Raw genomic sequence first — 19,439 nt, 5'->3', positions numbered from 1 at the left:
CAAATGAATCAGCAGAATTTATTGACATCCAAACAATTCTGAACATTTTATTAGATGACAATGACAAATATTTGACAAATATATTTTCATTGCTTCTGTCCTTTGATTATGACTTGTAAGGATGTATTTTGCAGCTAATGTGGCACATATAAAGATACAGATATATAGATATACATTCACACCCACATATACATATGTCTGCATATATGTGTGTGTGTGTGTGTGTGTGTGTGTGTGTGTGTGTGTGTGTGTGTGTGTGTGCATCTTGTAATCTTGATTTGTTTCTCCTTATTCCTAAATTCCAGTTTGAACTTTCTGCTGTGGTTCTCGAAGCTCTCTTTTGTTTTGAAATTGAACTTCCTCAGAAAGAATTTTCATAGTACATGTTAAAGAGTTGCTTGCTGGTTTAACAAAAACAAAAACCACAACTCTTTATCCACTGCTGTAACAACAAGCGCTCCTGTTGTTTGCATCATTATGTTTACTGTAAGTGGAAATGCTGATAATATAATTTCTCTCTCTTCTTTCTCTCTCTCTCTCTCTCTCTGTAGGACCTACAGTCTTAAGAAGGGACAGCTGGAGAGGGACTATGCCCAGGTAAGAGACAGGCTGGATAATGTTTGCGGAACTGATTGTGAAGTTTCTAGTTCAAATCTGTAATCTGGGGAAATGTGTATGAGTGGAAGCCAATTAAAACTGCTGTCATTTTCTTTGAAGTCTTGTACATATTTTGCATTGCAGCTCTGCAGTTTGACATCAAAGTGGGGTGGTACAGTACAAGTTGTTACTAGTATGCCAAAATAGACCTGGTGTTGTTCTTTTAATCTGATTCTGGGGGCAGTTGGCACAGTTAAAAGCTGGGATGGTGAGGGTTGAAATTATGTATTGACTAATACGTACAGTACATGAGCTGAAAAAAGTGTATAGTACACATGTACTTTTTCCCCAAGGTTGGCACATGTGAACTACCGACGGTGTTATTAAACAAGGCACTCACTCATCACTAATCCATTAGAGCTGTTCAACAGGCCTCAATACAAGAATGTGGTGACATTGGCAAAGCTAACAGGGTATCTACAATTGGTATTGTTTTAGCATTGACTGAATCACATTACTACAACTAACTACCAAAAAAATTAAAAACATTTGGTGCCAGAGGTACTTACATCATTAATCTTGCAAACTGAAAAGTTACTATTGATAGTCTTATAGATAATTACTTTCCACAGGCAGGTCACCAGACCTGTCACCTCTCAGTGATAAAGCAACAGAAGGGTCTGGCAAAGCATACCATTTTGTTATTAGTGTCTAACTCTGTTGCTGGTAGCCAGACATTTCCAAACAGTACTCAACCCTGCCCAAGCATTTGTGAATGTAGGTAATCTAACTTGCCAAGAAACTAAGAATGTACTGTTGATCAATTCACCCACGTAAATAGGGTTAAAATAAGATATTTTGAAGAGAAGTGCACACATCCTGCCAACTTAGGTCAGGTGTTTGCTCGCTGAAATTAGACTTGCAAATTTCTGTTTCATTTGTTCTTCAAAAGAATTCACATATGTGCTGCAGGCTACATTTGGTTGCACTTCCATATATCAGTGTTTGGTTATTTACAGATGTTAGTCTGTCTTTCGTTTTCTCTCAGTCTCTGTCTGGCATTATTTCTGCCTTTTTCTCTGGCATCCTTTGTCAGGTTTTTGAAATGCTGAATAAGTTACAGTCAGTGGTGTGTTATTTGCATACGAATGGGTTTCACAGTATGTCAGTTCCCTGCCATCCACAAATAACTATATGCATATATTGCTTCTTCTCTTTCTTAGGTAGTTTCTTACTGGTATTCATTTTCCCTTTTCTTATATTTCCTCAGACTTTATTTTCCTGCAATTGGTCCAGAAACTAACAAGCAACCCTAAATGGTTAGATTTATTCTTGGTGTAACAGGCGGGGGGGGGGGGGGCATACATATTTACGATTGAATGACCCTTTTTTTCTTGGATTTGTCAGGCTCTGCACCACTCTGTGCGGGTTCTGCACTGTCATCATCATCAAGGGGTCACTTACCCCTTCCAAAAAAACCTCTCCCTCTCCAAGGAGGTTTGCTTTTGGTCCATGACTTTTTTTTAGCTATGCTAACATTCTCTAATGGTGAATCGCTCTCCAAGACTGAGTCTACTGAACTGAGATGAACTGGGCTGTGTAGCAGCGATATAAGGCTACGTGTGGGCATGACGGGAAAAAAAGTTACAGTCGGGCGGCAAATTACGTGTGATCTAACAACTGCATGCATATAGGCTGTACAGCATGTAAAACAATGACATTGGCCAATTTCGTAGTCTCAGTTTATTAAGTTATGGCGCAGGCAAGTGTTTTTTTTTTTTTTGTTTTTTGGGGTTTTTTTTGCACGGCCCAGTCTGGAATGTCTCGCACATCAGTGGTTGGGGACCACTGGTGGAGAGTATATTTGATGTGCAATGGCTCATAATATTATGAGGATTATCATGATGATTTGGGAGCGGTGTGGCTCAGGAGTTAGAATGGTCATGTGGTAATTGGAGAGTTCCCAGTTCGATCCACACCTCCTATGTCAAAGTATCCTTGAGCAAGACTGAACCCCTCACTTCTCATGACGGACAGCTTGGCATCTTGCATGGTAGCCTCTGCCATCAGTGTGGGAATAAATGGGTGAATGTGAGGCAAACTTTGTAAAGCGCTTTGAGTGGTTAGTAGTAAGGGTGGGACTTGTACACGTGTACACGGTTAGCCAATCATAAACGTTTAAAAAAAACACTAACCGCTTACACATTGTTTTTTTCATCACGTGATTTTAAGTTCACTCACAAGCGCGATGGCATCCACCAAAAATTGAAGCACTGTTTGGCAGTTGTTTCAAAGAAATATAACTGGAAACACTGTCAAGTGTGCACTGTGTCATGCTGAATTAAGCGGCTTTCACATAGCATGTGCACGGCGCAGCCATTCATTGTGCATATGATCATGGGGCGCAAGGGCGCACTGGTCTGCGCCGAGCTGAGCGCAGCATGAGACTGGCACCGCCACCCATGCGCGCTGTGCCCTCGCTGTCACCTCGGTGCGTCAAATAGGAGAGAATAGTGGATATGGAAAAAATCTGGCGGATTTTGGCAGAACGGCAAAAACAACAATGGAGGAAAGCATCATTGTGGCTGTCCCTCTGTGTGCAGAGCTGTGGGACACCAGACTACAGTCCTACCGTGATCTCATTAAAAAAGCCCAATCATGGAGAGAGATATCCAACAATTTGGGAATACCAGGTGTGTTTAAAAACTGGCAGAGATATATGATGTTTTTGCTTTCCACAATAGGCGAGTTTTTTTTTTCTTTTTTTCTGCAATTAAAGACCAATACTCTTGTAAACTGAAGCAAATGATTTACTACACAGACAGGAGGTGTACGTATTTAGAAATCTAGATGATTGACATCATGAGATATTCACTACTCTTGCAAAGGCAGTGCAGTATAGTCATACATTTATTATAAAATTCCATGTGAAGTCACACACACAACAGGTAACAGGTGAAATCAGATGAAATGAGAAAAAAAATACAGCCTTGCATTCAGGTAATGTAATTTATTATATGTATTTATTTATAGCATTAGTTCAGCTAATTCCTAAATTAAAGAACGTGTTTGCCTATTTACATGGTTCATCCGAAGCTGCTGTATTGTCCGCCAGAGAAAAGTGCACCTGAACGGAAAACTACTTCCTAGCATCTGTTTCGGTTGCGTAGCAACCAACGCCAAATACGTGCATGACGTGCATGCATGAGCCCTACTCTGATTTTTTGCACACGTTCCCACCCCTAGTCAGTAGACTAGAAAAGCGCTATAGAAATGCAGTCCATTTACCATTTTACTCATACTTAAAGAGGCAGCATTGCTTTCCATGTTCATAGTGATTATCAAATAGCAAATCATCAGTATGGATAATGCAAAGGTTTACAAACAAAAGAATCTTGCTTTAAATGCTTTAAAAAACATGCATGAGGGCGGAAATATTGATTTAGGTGACTTTAAAATATGAATTAAAATGACATTTGTCTAGTTCACTGTAAAACTTGAATTAAAATTCCACATGACTACTAGCACTAGGAGCAGTGGTAAACATGTTGGTGGGCTGCTGCTGCAAAAAGCGTAAAACAGAAACTCTACACCTGCCAAAATTCGTGGACCTTACTTAACTGAATTTCTTAATATAATAAGCTGATATTTTGTTGAATATTTGTTGAATAAAGGTGTGATTGAAACAAGGTTTTGATATGATATAATGAACAGATATTTGTGATACGACTGATGACTGATACGTAAGCTAAAAAAAAAAAACTCTTGTCAGTGCTTCCATACAAAACATTATTATACTGAGTTATTAAAACAATTGACAGGAATATTGAAAATTAAAGGGCTTTTGTCAGTCGGTTTTTGTATCGTTAGGACACAACTGATTTTTGTTTAATTTTTTTATTCAGAATAGAAAATCAATGTGATTCATCATTGATTCTGTTATCAATTCCTACTATATAAATTGTGAGTGGTAAAAGACTACATACGGCTTTAGTGGAGTTAGTTTTGTTTTTGGTGACTACTTTAGAAAACAAGTGGCATAGACTCTGTGCTTCACCCAACAAAATGAAGAGGGAAATAATCATTTTGGCATTGCAAATGATATTTTAGTAAGTTTATTGGCTAAACATTGTTGTGTATGTGTACTATCTCAAAGTTAAACAAAGAATGAGAATGTCACACCTTGGCACTCCTACCACTGTTGGGTCATTCATTTGACAGGAGCATCTCTTTGCTAATTACTGTTGGAAAACTGCAGAGCAAGTGTGGAAAAAGTAGGGGATAGTGATTTAAGTGTTGAACTTTTCAGTCCCCAGTGCAATCGTCTTGGTTTGTCTTAAATAATGCTTGGATTATGATTATGTATGCGATGGTTCAAGTAATAGTGATAGCAAAATTTTATACTTATTTGTGTCTTCATTTATTTTTTGCTGTTTTTGAACCGCTCAAGAAACAGCCTTCAGCAGCTTCGCTGGTGTGTTTTTGACTGACATGACGCTGAATCGATAATGGTAAAATTTTCAACAAAAAACTTCCAAAAAGTTGTTGGACAGTTGCAGCATTCAGCTGTTCAACATTCTTAATGATCAATAAGATATATCATAAGTGCAGTGCCTTATTGATTATGCTGAATTAGGCAATTTGGCACCAGTATTAAATTAGAATCAGCTGTCAATACTCAGCCCTGGTTGTCAATACGCAGACTTGATGAATGTGATACACTTCATACTCCATTAACTGCAAAGATTTGTATCGTTCAACAGAGAGGGGGCTAACACAGCTGTTGTGGGTATGAGTTAATATTTTATTTAAATGAAATGCTTTTTCCTGCGCAAAACAGCCACTCTATGTGAAACTACTGCAGATGTGTCAGTACAAAGGAAACAAAACTACATTTGCACGGCGGTTGGCTACATCAACACGGTCACCATGATATCATGCATGAAGTGAGCTGTCTGCACCTAAGCTGAGCTGTCAGTCTGAGTAGAAACCAGTGAACACTCATCATCAGCAGGGTGAAAGACTGCATCCATGCACACACACGTACACACACACACACACACACACACACACACACACACACACACACACACACACACACACCCAAACACACACACACACACATGCACATAGAAGTGCTTTCCTCTGCAAAATCCTGCTGTAGCTTAACAAACACACACTTAATACACAACCCATGGAGCTCCTAACTACATATAAAAGAACATAAACACATGCACACTGTACATCTGTTTGCACAAACCTTGTTTTATCCTCACTGTATAAACTCTCTCTCTTTCTCTCTCACACACACACACACACACACATACACGCGTGCGTGCGCTCAAAACACTGCTCTTTCTCCCTCTCTATTGTCTCTCAGCACTGTCCTCTTCACCTTAGAAATAGAGGTTGCTTAGCAACAACCCCCTACTCAGTTGGACAATTGATTTCCTCCATGTTGTAGGTGTGTGTGTGTGTGTGTGTGTGTGTGCGCATGTAGAAATGTCTGAACAACACTGTTTGTTGATAATGAATGGGTAAATGGGTTGTTTGAGTGATCAATAAATTACATGATTCCTTTCCTCAAAATTGTGCTTTATCAGAAGGAGTATGGGGTGTACAGATGGAGAGAGAGTTAAGAGGCAAAATAGGTTAGAGCAGCGGTTTTCAAAGTGTGGTCCTTTAAGGGCTTACAGGGTGTCCTCAGCAAAATGAGAAATAGTGTAATTTCACTGTAATCTACTTGTAATAGTTCTGGTTTAAGCTCAACCTTCTACTTTCACTGTGTCACCAAACTCATTCTGAACATTTCAAATGATGTTGCAAACTGATTTTATGATTTTTATTCAATAGTTTTCCCGTACAACTGCAGTACAACTAAGCTGCACAGAGCTAAAGTTGAATTCCAGTTGCACATATAAAGATTTCATGATATTCCTGATATTCCATGAGGTAATGGATTTGAAATATTCATTTAGAATGACTTTGGTGACAGCAAAAGTAAAAGTTTCTGTTTTCAATAAACTTTTAGGAAAATGTTTATTTAATTTAGGAGGGTTTTTCTAAAAATTTCAAACCTGTTGCTTATAATTATCACTGACCTACCATGTAATTCACAGCTCACTAAAATGAAGTGTTACCAAAAAAATTATCTATAGACCTATATTTATAACTCCTAAAATAGTGTATTTAAACATCAGATCAATGATGCTGGACTGATGTAAGATTGTTTAAATGTTTGTGATTGCAGTCACACATATTTAAGATGCCTTTCACTTCAGAAGGCCTTTCACAAGCAAAATATTACTTGATATAAGCATCCCTGTAGGGCAACTTTAATTGGCGTCTGCAGCTTATTTAAAGTCAACTTGGGGGTCCAGAACATGAAAAAGTTTGAAAACCCCTGGGTTATAGCACATGGAATAGACACATGGAAAAAGAGAGAAAACTCTACTCTGTCCATATGGCTCCAAGGCTGTGCAATTGGTGTTCCAATTGGTGTTGTGAGACGTTTGTTCTGTTTGCCTTGCTTTCATTCCTCTTGATGAACATAGACAGTCCACATATTGCTCTGGCAATATTTTCATGAGAGAGAGTGAGAGAGGGAGAGAGAGAGAGAGAGAGAGAGAGAGAGAGAGAGAGAGAGAGAGAGAATGTGAGGCTGACTGACATTTTCATTTCTGGGGGTAATGAGTGCTTCCTTGTTGTCTCTCTCTCTCTGTCTCTCTTTTGCTCACTCTCTTTCTCACTCTCTCTCACCATCTCTCTCTCTGCCCTTGCCTCTCTTTCTCCCCACTCAGGTAGTCAACCACTCAAGGTTGCTCAAGCAAACTCCCCTCTGTTCCATCATTGGCCACAGACACAGATGCAGCCAATCAGCTGGCCTGACAGACACACGTGTTAACATGACATCACTGTACTGTGCACTCATCTGGCAGCACACAGCGTACTGATGGAGAGGGAGAAAGTCAGAGAGAGGCGCGGGGTGAGGGGGATGGGGTGGACAGTAGAGGGAGAGAGAGACAGATGCAAAAGTTTCAAGAGAGGCACACAGGAAAAAATGTGTTGTCACTGTCTTTTAACTTGCATTTGTTTTGTATAATGTATATGCTTTGGCAGTAGGTACACTTTCATTTCATGCCAGTAAAGCCCATTTTAACTGAGTTGAATTGAACTGAATTGAATTGAACAAAACTGAACTCAACTGAAATGTACTGAACTGAACTGAATTGAATTGAATTGGACTGAAATGAAGGTGGCGGACAGAGATAAGAAACAGGCAGAGAGCAGAGAAAGAAAGTGAAGCGTAGTCATTCAACCTTTGTTCTGTTACCATGTAAGACCATGTGCTTTCACTGTGGAGAAGTCAACTAGAATTATCAGCTGTCAGTCACCATGGATTCTGTGTGTGTGTGTGTGTGTGTGTGTGTGTGTGTGTGTGTGTGTGAGTGTGTGTGTGTGTGTGTGTGTGTCTTAGCTATTTGTCCTGTATTCCCCTCCCACGGTCAACATTACTGGAATAGTTTTATGCTGGGGTCACACTTTACTGGACTGCCCAAAAAGGCCTGCATGCTATGCGTCTGTCTGCAGGGCTTGTAGGCCTCTTAAATGAGCCTTACTGCATGCATGCATGTCATGTTGTTCTCTGCATTTTCCAAGGACATTATCAGTTCTTAATCAAAGGTCTGACTGTGGTGTTCAGTTTTTACATCAGACCTACAGTAGACCATTCATTTGTATTCTTTGGATGTTTCTCTTCTCTTCTCTTCTCTTCTCTTCTCTTCTCTTCTCTTCTCTTCTCTTCTCACTCAGTCTCTCCTTCTGTATTTCTCCCTCTCTCTTCCTCCCTGAACACCCATTTACACTGACACAACGGCCTCATTACAGCTTATGCAAACATACATTATAGCCTAATTTGCAAACAACAAAATTCAGTTTGAGGCAACAAAAGTCTTGTTTTACCTGCTGGAACCCACATAAAAATAGTTTGTGCGTATGAGTTATAAAGCAATCATAAACAAAGGTATGATGTGAACAGCAGATATTTCTCAGGGTTGTTTCTGTAACTGTGTGAATATAACTGATTTTGTTTGGATTTTCAGTACCTTGGACTGTGAACATTGGATTTTTTTTACTGCTTGTGTTGACACACTTCAATTTGTAGCCCAGTACCAACTGAGAGATGACAGAGTCAGCAAGGAAAAAAAATCTTACATATCCTACTTGGAATTACCAATAGGTAATAAGTGACCTGAATGGTCTTTGACAGTCAGCAGTTTGTGTACAGAAAATCAAATGAATGCACAGTACTTGAAATGTCTTGTCAGATACATCATACTTGTTAAAATGACAAAAAACATTACAGGCAATGGATAATAGGAGATCAGGTCTAGGCATGTCACATTGCAGTGGGAGTGTAATAGTGTTGAAAGAATATTGTTTAATTGCTTTTTTGAATTCAGCTGTTCTCTGCATTGTGTAATTGAGAACATTCTGAGCAAAACTGGCATAATTGCAACAACTAGGAAAACAAGTCTGAAAATATCTGGAACTGCCTTGTACTCTCCTTTGTCCTCTCTCTCTCTCTCTCTCTCTCTCTCTCTCTCTCTCTCTCTCTCTCTCCCTCCCTCTCTCTCTCTCACTACCTCCCTCCCTCTCTCTCTCTCTCTCACTCTCTCACTCTCCCTCTCTCTCTGTCATGCACACACACCATTGTAGTGCTAATGATGGTCCCTATATAGCGCTAATCTTTGAGTTAAATTGATCCTGACAAGGTCAATAGATGGGAGAGAAATGTGTCTCTGAGAGCAGGGGAGAGATACTGATAAAGAAAGTAACATTTTCTTTTCCATCACTGTCTCTTGTTTACACACACAAGCCACACACAGATACCGCACAAAACAGGCCTTTACAACATGTCTTTACTGTCTGACGCAATCTCTTATTTTTCTTTACACAAAAGCAGCTTAGTTCCTCTCCCATCCATTCTTTCTCTGTCATCCTATTTATCCCCTGTGTTTACCTTAGTCTGCAAATTGTGGAGGTCATGGAGTGGATATCCTAACAACACACACATACACACACACACACACACACACACACATGGCTGTGGGAGAAAGAAGTGCAGACAGGAAGAGACATGAGAGAAAATCAGGTATATTGATTGAGGAGGAAGTTGAGGAGGTTTGAAAAGGCAGATGCACAAATGCAGGGAGAGATGAGAGTTGATGGAGAGAAAGTGAGAGAAAGACAGACAGCAAGAGCCACATAACATGAGTGGAGGAGAAAGGAAGGAGTATACAGAGCTGATATCAAGGTGACTGTCTGTGGAGTGTTTCAATGAGAGGATAGTGAGTGATGGATGAGAGGAGTTGGGATGGTGAGTGGATCGATGAATGAGTGAATGAGGTAGATCGAACTCACTGATCATTGTTTGATCTCCTGTAGGCAGTTTATGGGGTTATTCTGATTTCTTCAAAATAATTTATGGCATTTAGACATTTGATTGCATTTGAAAAAGAATGATTTTCATACAGTTATTATAATCTCATGAAACCAAATAGCTAATGGCTAAGTTCTGTGATGACCCGTCGCACATGGCAAGAACCAGTGCCGGCTTTACCTGTGTTGACGCTCTAGACAAAATTACGCCCTTGCGCCCTTCCATGCCTACATACATTTCAAACTGCCGTTGAGCTAGTTGGCGTGCTAAGGGTGAAATACCTCCATATCGCAGACCCTTTTGTTCGCTCCATGTTGCTGGTGTTTGCAACTCAATCAACTCGCGGCATTGCGGCACACATTCCATATGACGTAGCCCATGTCGCAAAGATTTAAAGGGGAAGGATCAGTCTTACGGATCGGCTGCTTTTACAGATACCCGATCCAGGTAAAATGTCTATATCGGCGCCAATATCCGATGCTAATATCGGATCGGTGCATCCCTACTAACCAGATGTTTTCCATGGCTCAGTAGCAACCCACAATAATTGTATCCATAAATTCAGTCTGACACCAGTCTTAACTGGACATCCAGCTACTTATTTAATGTGCACTGCAGTGTTAGCTTTTTGTCAGCAAAATAATTATTTCAGTTGAAGAGTGGCAGCAAAATTCAGTGGGTCCTGTCTCATATGGAAATGTCCAAATTTTAAATCCCACATTAAAAAAACAGACTGTGACAGGGATGATTATGTGACAACCCCATGTACTTTCCCAATAGAGAAAATGTGCTTGATCTGGAATCCTATGTTCAGGCAAAGGTTTATGCTTGCATATGACTTCAGAGGCCTGATTTTTAACAGTGACCTGAAACCTCAGTACTCTCTTACTTAGTAAACCCTTGAGCTTCTCCCATTCTGTCAATTTCTCCTTATCCTCCTTTCACTTGGTGTGTACCTTTCCATCCTCCCACTTTGCTCCAGTCAGCAGCTGCAGTAAGAGCTGCCTGGACAATGTATTGTTGGCAGAAAATAAAAGTACAAGTTAACAGTGAACATGTCAACCCCCATAAATAATACGGTCTCCTTCCCGGCCAATCAGTAGATAATATGTCAGCTTGTTTTGACCTGTAATTGTAGTGCAGCCCTTGGGCTAATCTGTAATTTTGAAAACAGTAGAACACAGTGATGAAATGCCTCGCTTCCCCCAGGTTTCTTCCAAAGCTGATCACAGGAGTGTGAAGATACCATGTGTGACGTGTGGATGCACACACACATGAGCAGACGGAGAATGATCCATTGCCGCCCTCCACGATGACAGAAATAATTGCAAGCTTTAGCCCACTTGGATTCTGTCTGCTAACAGGCGTGCTCAACACTTAATTGGATGCTATTGAACACTCTGTCTCTCCCTTTTTATTTTTTCTTGGTCCATCAACCTCCCCTCTCTTACACACACACACTCACACACCCATACACACACACACATCCAACAAAGTCTCGTCTCCTCAGGAAATCCTGCTGTCTAAGTACCCTATGTGCCACTGTGGTCACAAAAACAGGATGCATGTGTATGTGTGAGGCAGTGTATGTGTGTATGAGTGTTTGTCTGTGTGTGTACATTCGTGAGTGCGTGCGTGTGTGCCTGTGTGTGTGTGTGTGTGCGCGTGTGTATTTAAACCTCGCATAGACCACATAGGAAGGGCAGAGGGGTTGCCATAGCAACACACTGTTCAGGTGGTTGGCAGGTGATGACAGCATACAAGAGAGGAAGGAGGCATGAGATGTCCAGCACAAAATGAAAGGAGGGAGTTGAGAGAGAGAGAGAGAGAGAGAGAGAGAGAGGGAGAGGGAGAGAGAGAGAGGGAGAGGGAGAGAGAGAAAAGAGCAGGAGGAATAGGAAGACCTGGACTGAAAGAGAGAGAGGGAGAATGGGAGACAGAGGATTAAGAAGGCAGAGAGGGAAAGAGAGAGAGAGAAAGAGAGACAGAGAGTGGGAGACCACCAGAATCCAACATCAGCATCTCAGTAAAGTTGTCACATCAGTCACTCAGTGAGCCTGTCACCTTTCAGTCATGGCCTTGCTCAGCCAGTGTTCTTGCTCAGATAATGGGCCTGTCAGCAAAGACTCATCTAGGAGGCTCCTGTTCTCCTCCTTTAAGTAGAATAGAATTTAAGTGGCAAGAATTGATGTGGTATAACTGGGCCAAAAATGCTTTCCAAGGGGTTCAATACCTTATCTTAGGGGGTCAGCAGAAAACAGTGATCTGGAGACTGCAGCATTCATACTAATAATATGTTGAAATGTACTGTATTACTGAATTGATGATTAAGGAATTGAGAAATGTTCTACAATAAAACACTAACCCTGGATTTCTGTGTTTCTGCTGGAATAATGGAAGAGCCAGCATACAACAGTAAATGTCATAGAGTCACTCACATATTTCCTAAGTGTCTGTGTTGGTGCTAATTAATTCATTAATTAAGTTGTCTGTTTAAAACAGAGTAGATTCTGGTCTGCAGACCTGTGTGCACCATTTTTCACATGGGGTGGAGGTCAACACCTGGCCTAACTAATATTAATTATGACACTTAGGTTGTAAAAGTGTTTGAAATGGAATACTCCAGTCAATTTAGGAAACCAAAATGGACATACTTATATGTCCAGTATGTTGTATTTAGTACCACATGACCTAACTTCTCACCCTGGAAATGTTATGGTTGTTTTGGTATTTATTTAAATACACAACTGACATAGAGAAAATAAGAAAGAGAGAAATAACAAAATTAATAAGGGAGAAGGTGTTACATTTGAGATTTTCTTTCAAATTTCAAGTCTTGTTATGCTGTCACTGATGGAATAAAAAACAAAGCAACTGGAGCAATACCTTTGTCACCTGTGCTGATTATTTCAGTGAGAGCCATGCAGCAGTGTGTGTGGGACTACAGCTGCACCTCAGCTGTTCTAATTAGAAAACTGAGGCTGACTTTATTTGCGTAAGTGGTTTTGATTAATCAGTTGCTCCGCTGGGGAGTGCTTTCGCTTTTGCACACTAGTAATGATGGCTTTTCTCAGTAAATATGGACCTAAAGGAAAATGTTTTCCCCTTATTGCCACTGTTGCCCACATGAAGATTAAACCCACCAATGTATTTGTCACAACAGAAGCTACTACAGGTTTGTCTTAACTCCTTCAAATCATCAGCTCCCGTGTGTTTTCAAATATCTAACAGATCAGAGACAATCTGCAGCACTTGTATTACATTTTTATCCTAACATGACTATTACTGTGAATTACTGTATTTAATGGTGACTGTTTTCCTCCTTACTGCACACTGTTACTTCTGACAGTGACAGTGAAGAGTCATGAGTGAATCTTATGGCACAGTGGAAGGCAAATACATGCAATTATTGTGCACATACCTCTGATAGAACAAAATTACTTTCGCTAGGATTCCAACTGCAGTGAATATGGCATTATAATGTCATGTTAGGGAAAACACTATACAACTGATGGATTGTTTTAGTCAGTGCAGCAGTACACCCCTGTGAGTTTTTTTTAAAAAATGTATTTTCATAGTAGTGCTTCTGACTAATAGTAGTCTTTGGCAAAACATTGGGATTTACATTGCTTAAAACAATTTTTTATAAGTTGAAGTTAATTTATGGCAGTTTGTTACCTTGTTCTTTTTATATTCTGTGCAATGATAGCTCTTTGTTTGGTCTGATCAGAAGATTTATTATGTTAATTTCTGGTGAACTTTGATGGGTTATAGGCCTACATATGGAGGAGCCTAACTAGTAATTGATTTGAAAATATTGTATGTTTAACCATGGAAAACTGTAACCATCATTTTTGAGATGTAACAGTAATACACACATTATTGTTTGATCTAATATTGTAATAAATATCAAAATGTTAGTTAAATGAACAGCCACGATAGCTGTGAATACAGTGGGCATGTCTTGAGCAAGCCTATTAAAATGTCAATTCTAATAATAACTATGGCTATCCATGGTTATCTATAGTTTTCTCATAAATTGTGGGTGCTGAGACCACTGTGCATGAAGTAAAGGGGCGTTCAACCAAAAAAGGCAGCGAGCCACTGGTCTAAGAGTATAGGCTTGAGTCCATAACATCCACTAGAGGGACACAACTGAGCACTGATCTTGGATGTTCAGCTAGAACAAATCCAAGATACCTGGTCTTATTGTACCATCATATGAAGTAATTTTACAATAAGTGGATAATATGCATCACATTTTGTCACTTGTACTTGACTTTTACAGGGTTCTCCTTGTGTAAAAAGGTGTTGGTTTACTGAGTACCAAACTTGAGACCTCTTAAAGGTGACTGAATGAATAAACCCTTAGGTGCTGATTGTCTCTACACTCTCCATAGGTTGTCTGATAAGAACAGGAATGATGTTGATGGCTTAATAAATCCAATTCACACACACACTCTCATTGAGAAGCCACTCATTTATTGTTGGGAGTTGAAGTACTCTGATGTGTGTGTGGTTTCTACAATGAAGAAAATAAACAGAAATGTACAGACATTAATTAGGTGCAATGGAAATAAACATTACCAGAAAGGCATGAAATACACAATGTAATAATAATGCTTTGTAATCATAAACCGCACAAAATGAATGAATAAGGAGATTACAATCCTCCTAACTGTAAGGGACTATCAACACAAATAACCTCTCAGCTCAAAAAAGGGGCATTTATATGTAACACTGGTATAATGCACTCACCACGCTGCCATAACATGAGTAATGACACCTGATGCCACAGCGGTGCATCACTAATCAACATAAATATACATTATTAGAATGACAATAAAGGAATCTGCAACAGTTAAGCAACATGCATGACACAGTACAGCACTTTAATCTACTACTGTATGCTAATTGCTGAATAATAACATACAAAGTCGAATTAAGAATAACAACAGAACAATAAATTATTACTCACATTCTCATGGACGCACAGGAAGGAGTAAATCAACAAAATTGAAACAAGAGTCCAGAAAACTGCAGCTGTGAGTGAAAATGACATTCCAAAGGGCAGAGATGAATTAATTAAAGTCCAAAAGCTGCAGTGGTGAATGAAACTTTCTCCATCAGCTCGCAGCAGACAGTTCACACAGCCAGTCTGATGTCTGATTGGTTCAGAGCGTCCTGACCGTGTCTGTTCATGTGCGATCCATGCACGTTCACATGCACTTCATGCACAAGGTAACAGACGAGGACTGTGCATGTGATCTGTGAATGGGCTGATGAGAGATACCTGTGCTGGAAACTGGCCACGAGTGGCTCACCTTCTGAACACCTTGTTTTAGAAAGGTTTGTGTGGTGGGATTTTATATTTAATTGTGAAACTGCAGTTGAGACACAGTTAGAAATGCAGCTCTGTGACAGGAGGTCAAAGCCATCAAATCAATCATCCTGTCAGTCTGTCAGCCATTGTGTGTCTTACTTGTCGCTCACTGTCCTCACTTAACCCCCTCACACACACACACACACACACACACACACACACACACACACACATGCACGCACACACACCCACACCCACACCCACACAAAGGGTACATGGGTAAACACAGTAGAAATGCAATTAAGTCCCAGATACAGTGACTGTAGTTTAATTAGAGCTCTCTGTGTCTTGCTTTCACTCACTTTCTCTCTCACACAGACACACACACACACACTCTCTGTCTAACACTCTCTCTTTCATCATCATCCACACCCACTCCACCCTTCCCGTGAGAGTGAGAGTGAAGTTGACTCTTCTTTATGTAAGCAAACATCTTTTCTCATACATCAGACACTTCTGGTTTTGTGCCATGGGTTTCCTCTGTGTGTGTGTGTGTGTGTGTGTGTGTGTGTGTGTGTGTGTGTGTGATTTGCAATCCCAGTATCTTATATCGTTCAAACACTCTCTCTCTCACTTAATTATGAACCAGCCAACCAATGAGGCTAGCCAATGAGACTAGTCTTATTGATTGGCTGCTCGATTGGCTAGTCGATTGGTTCACTGGCTAGTTGCTTACAAATGAGCTGACTATTCAGCATGTCATGTTAGTTGTCTGTAATTTTTTGCCTGTTTAATCACCTCATAGCAAAACAGACTCAGTGAGACTTTAAGAGGCATTAACTTTGGACCAATACCATACACTGTGTTCATTGCTGTTGATCATTACAGTTCACTGACTTGCTTTCACCATTAAACAGTAAAACATCAACATCAGATCTTATTTTATTTTAAAGTATAATACAATGATAACAAATTCCTGGTTGGAATATAAGCTTTGTGCATTGCATCTCCCAAAATGTCTGTAGATTTGCATTTTAAGTGATTCCAACACGGTACCTTGCTTATTGTGTCCATGTTGGCGAAAGTATTTTATAGTTGTTTGCTGGTGGTTCTGTGGATAGACCATCAAAATGTTAGATGGCAATGTCAAGTTTTTAGTATATTTCTGTGCAAAGAAAGCACAGATACAAACTGAGGTTACAGCTTCAGTTTTCACCAAGGGGCTTGCAGTCTGTGTTGTTGGACACATTTGCTGGTGTCCAAACCTGATGTTTTGAGATACATTCCTTGTGAATTAAGTGATATCTGGTAGTGTTCATGATTTTGGGATGAGGTGTCTTTCAAGTGATCCTATTTATGAGTCTCCCTTCAAGCTGCTTCATGTTGTCTTCACTTTAAGTTGAAATCAGCTGGAAACACTTGGAAGGAAAGTTACAGTTTTTGGAGAAGTACATGTAAGCTGCAGTGGCAGCCTCGGTGGGGCACGGCACTATTGACATTGACCATAAATTAGTCTTTAGTAGGTGTGTAACACTTGATCTGTTACATTGATGTATCAGTTATAAATACTGCAGTTTGCAACATTGCTACAATAAAGAAGAAATAAACAGAATGAATTGCTCTTTTAAATATATAAGATTGGATTAATTCTGTTGCCTGATTTTGTATAAGTTGCTGCCTGAAATCATGGTTTACAAACTCAAGTCATACGAGTTGTTTCAAAGGAGGAAACTTGTTCTTAAATAGAGAAAATAACTAGAATCACCAACTAGTCAATACTAGTGAATCGTGACTAGAATTGAATCACTGTTAAGCAAAAGTTTCACAGCCCGACTCTTAAAATCGAGCTTCCACCACTGGGTAGAGAACGTCTTACTCTGCTTTTCCCCTAGAGGAACTAGCTGGTGGTGCTATGGGTGACTGGGTGGCAGTCTCCCCTAGGACAGAGACCTTTCTACCAGCTAGAGGAAGATAAATTCACTGGCTCTCTCCCAGGCAAAACTGGAGGTCCAGAGACAGAGAATACAAACTGCTTGGTCTCTTTTGTTGGCCTCATTCACCATCTGTGAAAGGTAAAGAGGGCAAAATGGAGAGAGGGAAGGTAATTAAACTAAGGTGAGAGATGAACAGTGAGAGAGGAGGCGGGAGAAAATGAATATTGAGGTGGGGTTTGAATGAGAGAAGGATGGGGCAGATATAGTAAGTAAGGGAATATTAAGTGCAAGAGAGGACAATTTGAAAAGTATTAGGCATGAAAAATAGGCACATGAGAAATATAGAGGGTCAGGATGGAAAGTTAAGGATGGAGGGCGAGATGAGAAGGGGGATATGGAAAGAGGAGGAGATGTGAAAACTGACCTGAGAGAGAAAGAGAGAGAGGGCCATGGTTGAATATTAAGAGTATATTTGAATGCAGACCTTTGTGGCGGATACAAAATAATGAAAAAGATCACAGTTAAAAGAGAGAAAGTAAGACAGTAGCTTGAGGGGATGAGTATTAGTGTGCCTCAGAGCTTTGTTTGTCCTGATTGGACAGTTGTAGTTGTTGTTCTGGTTCGTTAACAACTGTTTTATTTATGAGGACTTGCTCTCTTGCGCTTTTTTGCTCTCTTACCATCTCTTTCACTCACACATACATTCACGTACATGCACAAACCAGAGCTAAGAAAGCACGTCAAGTTTAACTGAAAATGGGTTGTTGCATTTATTTCTGGTTCTTTAATGAGCCTGGAACCCAGGAAGAGTGTGAACGAGTCTACTTGAGTCTTTTGAAAATACTGTAGCTAAGATCACCAATCTGATAATGACAATGCAGTCCTGTGATACTATACTGCTTTCTCTCTCTCTCTCTCTCTTCTTCTCTCTCCCTATCTTTCTCTCTCTCTCTTCCTATCTCTCCCTCTCTCTCTCTCTCTCTCTCTCTCTCTCTCTCTCTCACACACACACACACACACACACACACACACACACACACATATGCTCTGGGAAATAGAGTGTGGGATGTGTTACTACTAACACAATGACCCAGTCCTGTAGATATAGGCTAGTCTTTCCTCCTACGTCGCAGGTTTCTGCTCACACACACAGCAACTGATTCAGGATTTCGGATTCATCTTCACTAAGATAAAGTAAAGAGCCCAACCAACCTCTTGTGGTTCACAGATAAGATTTACGGTGCTAGTGGATTAAACTATTTCTTCTTAGCAACTAACAGAGATTTCTGGCAGTGCTGTCACCTGCAGACTCCTGTTCTATACAGCTCATACACACTTGTGTAAATTGAAAATACTGTATTAATAATATTCCATAGAAGTATCACAGACAAATAAAATATTTTATAATGCACTCTATCACCCTCTGGGCTGCTCATAGTAGATTTTATTTTCTCTGTTGATTTGACAATGGGAAAACCAGTCAACCAGGAGTCATTTGTAAGAATTGTGTGAAATATCCAATCTCACATACTCCCCAAAGTTTCAGTAATTTATTCCCATTGTTCATTCTAATGGTATCAGCACTGTTTATTGATAGAATTGCATCTTCTCCAGTGATTTTGCAGTGAATGCTAATGAGAAAACTGGAAATGTTTTTCCTGTAATGTCCTTTGTTCTCAGTCTTTTAACACTGGTGGGACATTCTTACACTTGTAAACTCTGTGTATTTTCAGGCTCTGCAGAAGTTAGCCAGTCAGTACCTAAAGAGAGACTGGCCTGGAATCAACCCTGATGACCAGAGAACCGACTACAGGTAGGCACATGTGTGTATGTATCATTGTGTGTGTGTGTGTGTGTGTGTGTGTGTGTGTGTGTGTGTGTGTGTGTGTGTGTGTGTGTGTGTGTGTGTGTGTGTGCGCGCGCATGCATATATGTCCCAATATGTGTAATTGCATCACTTCCACATACTGATCACACAACTTGTGTGTTCCCTCTCAGAGTGTGTACGTGTGTGTGCTTTGTATGTGTGTTTGTGCAGGCATGCTGTGTGTGTTTGTGTGTTTGAGCTATACATATAGAAATTCACAGCTATTGTTGTTCATGAAGTGCAACCAGCTAATTTAAGCTAATTTTGGTTACTGCT

The 19,439-nt window shown here is 40.1% G+C and overlaps 1 protein-coding gene across 1 annotated transcript in view; it reads left to right on the top strand.

Moving 5' to 3' along the window:
* The window catches only part of fchsd2 (FCH and double SH3 domains 2), an 82,001-nt gene that overhangs the window by 22,312 nt on the left and 40,250 nt on the right, over positions 1-19,439 (top strand). The window contains exons 3-4 of the mRNA XM_030067682.1: positions 552-597; positions 19,030-19,109. Coding sequence (XP_029923542.1) covers positions 552-597; positions 19,030-19,109 — 126 coding nt within the window. The remainder of the gene's footprint in view (positions 1-551; positions 598-19,029; positions 19,110-19,439) is intronic.

The sequence above is a fragment of the Myripristis murdjan genome, chromosome 13, assembly GCF_902150065.1.
Source record: "Myripristis murdjan chromosome 13, fMyrMur1.1, whole genome shotgun sequence".
In the NCBI taxonomy this organism is placed as follows: domain Eukaryota; kingdom Metazoa; phylum Chordata; class Actinopteri; order Holocentriformes; family Holocentridae; genus Myripristis; species Myripristis murdjan.
The sequence above is the reverse complement of the archived record's forward strand: the minus strand, read 5'-3'. Positions and strand labels throughout refer to the sequence as shown.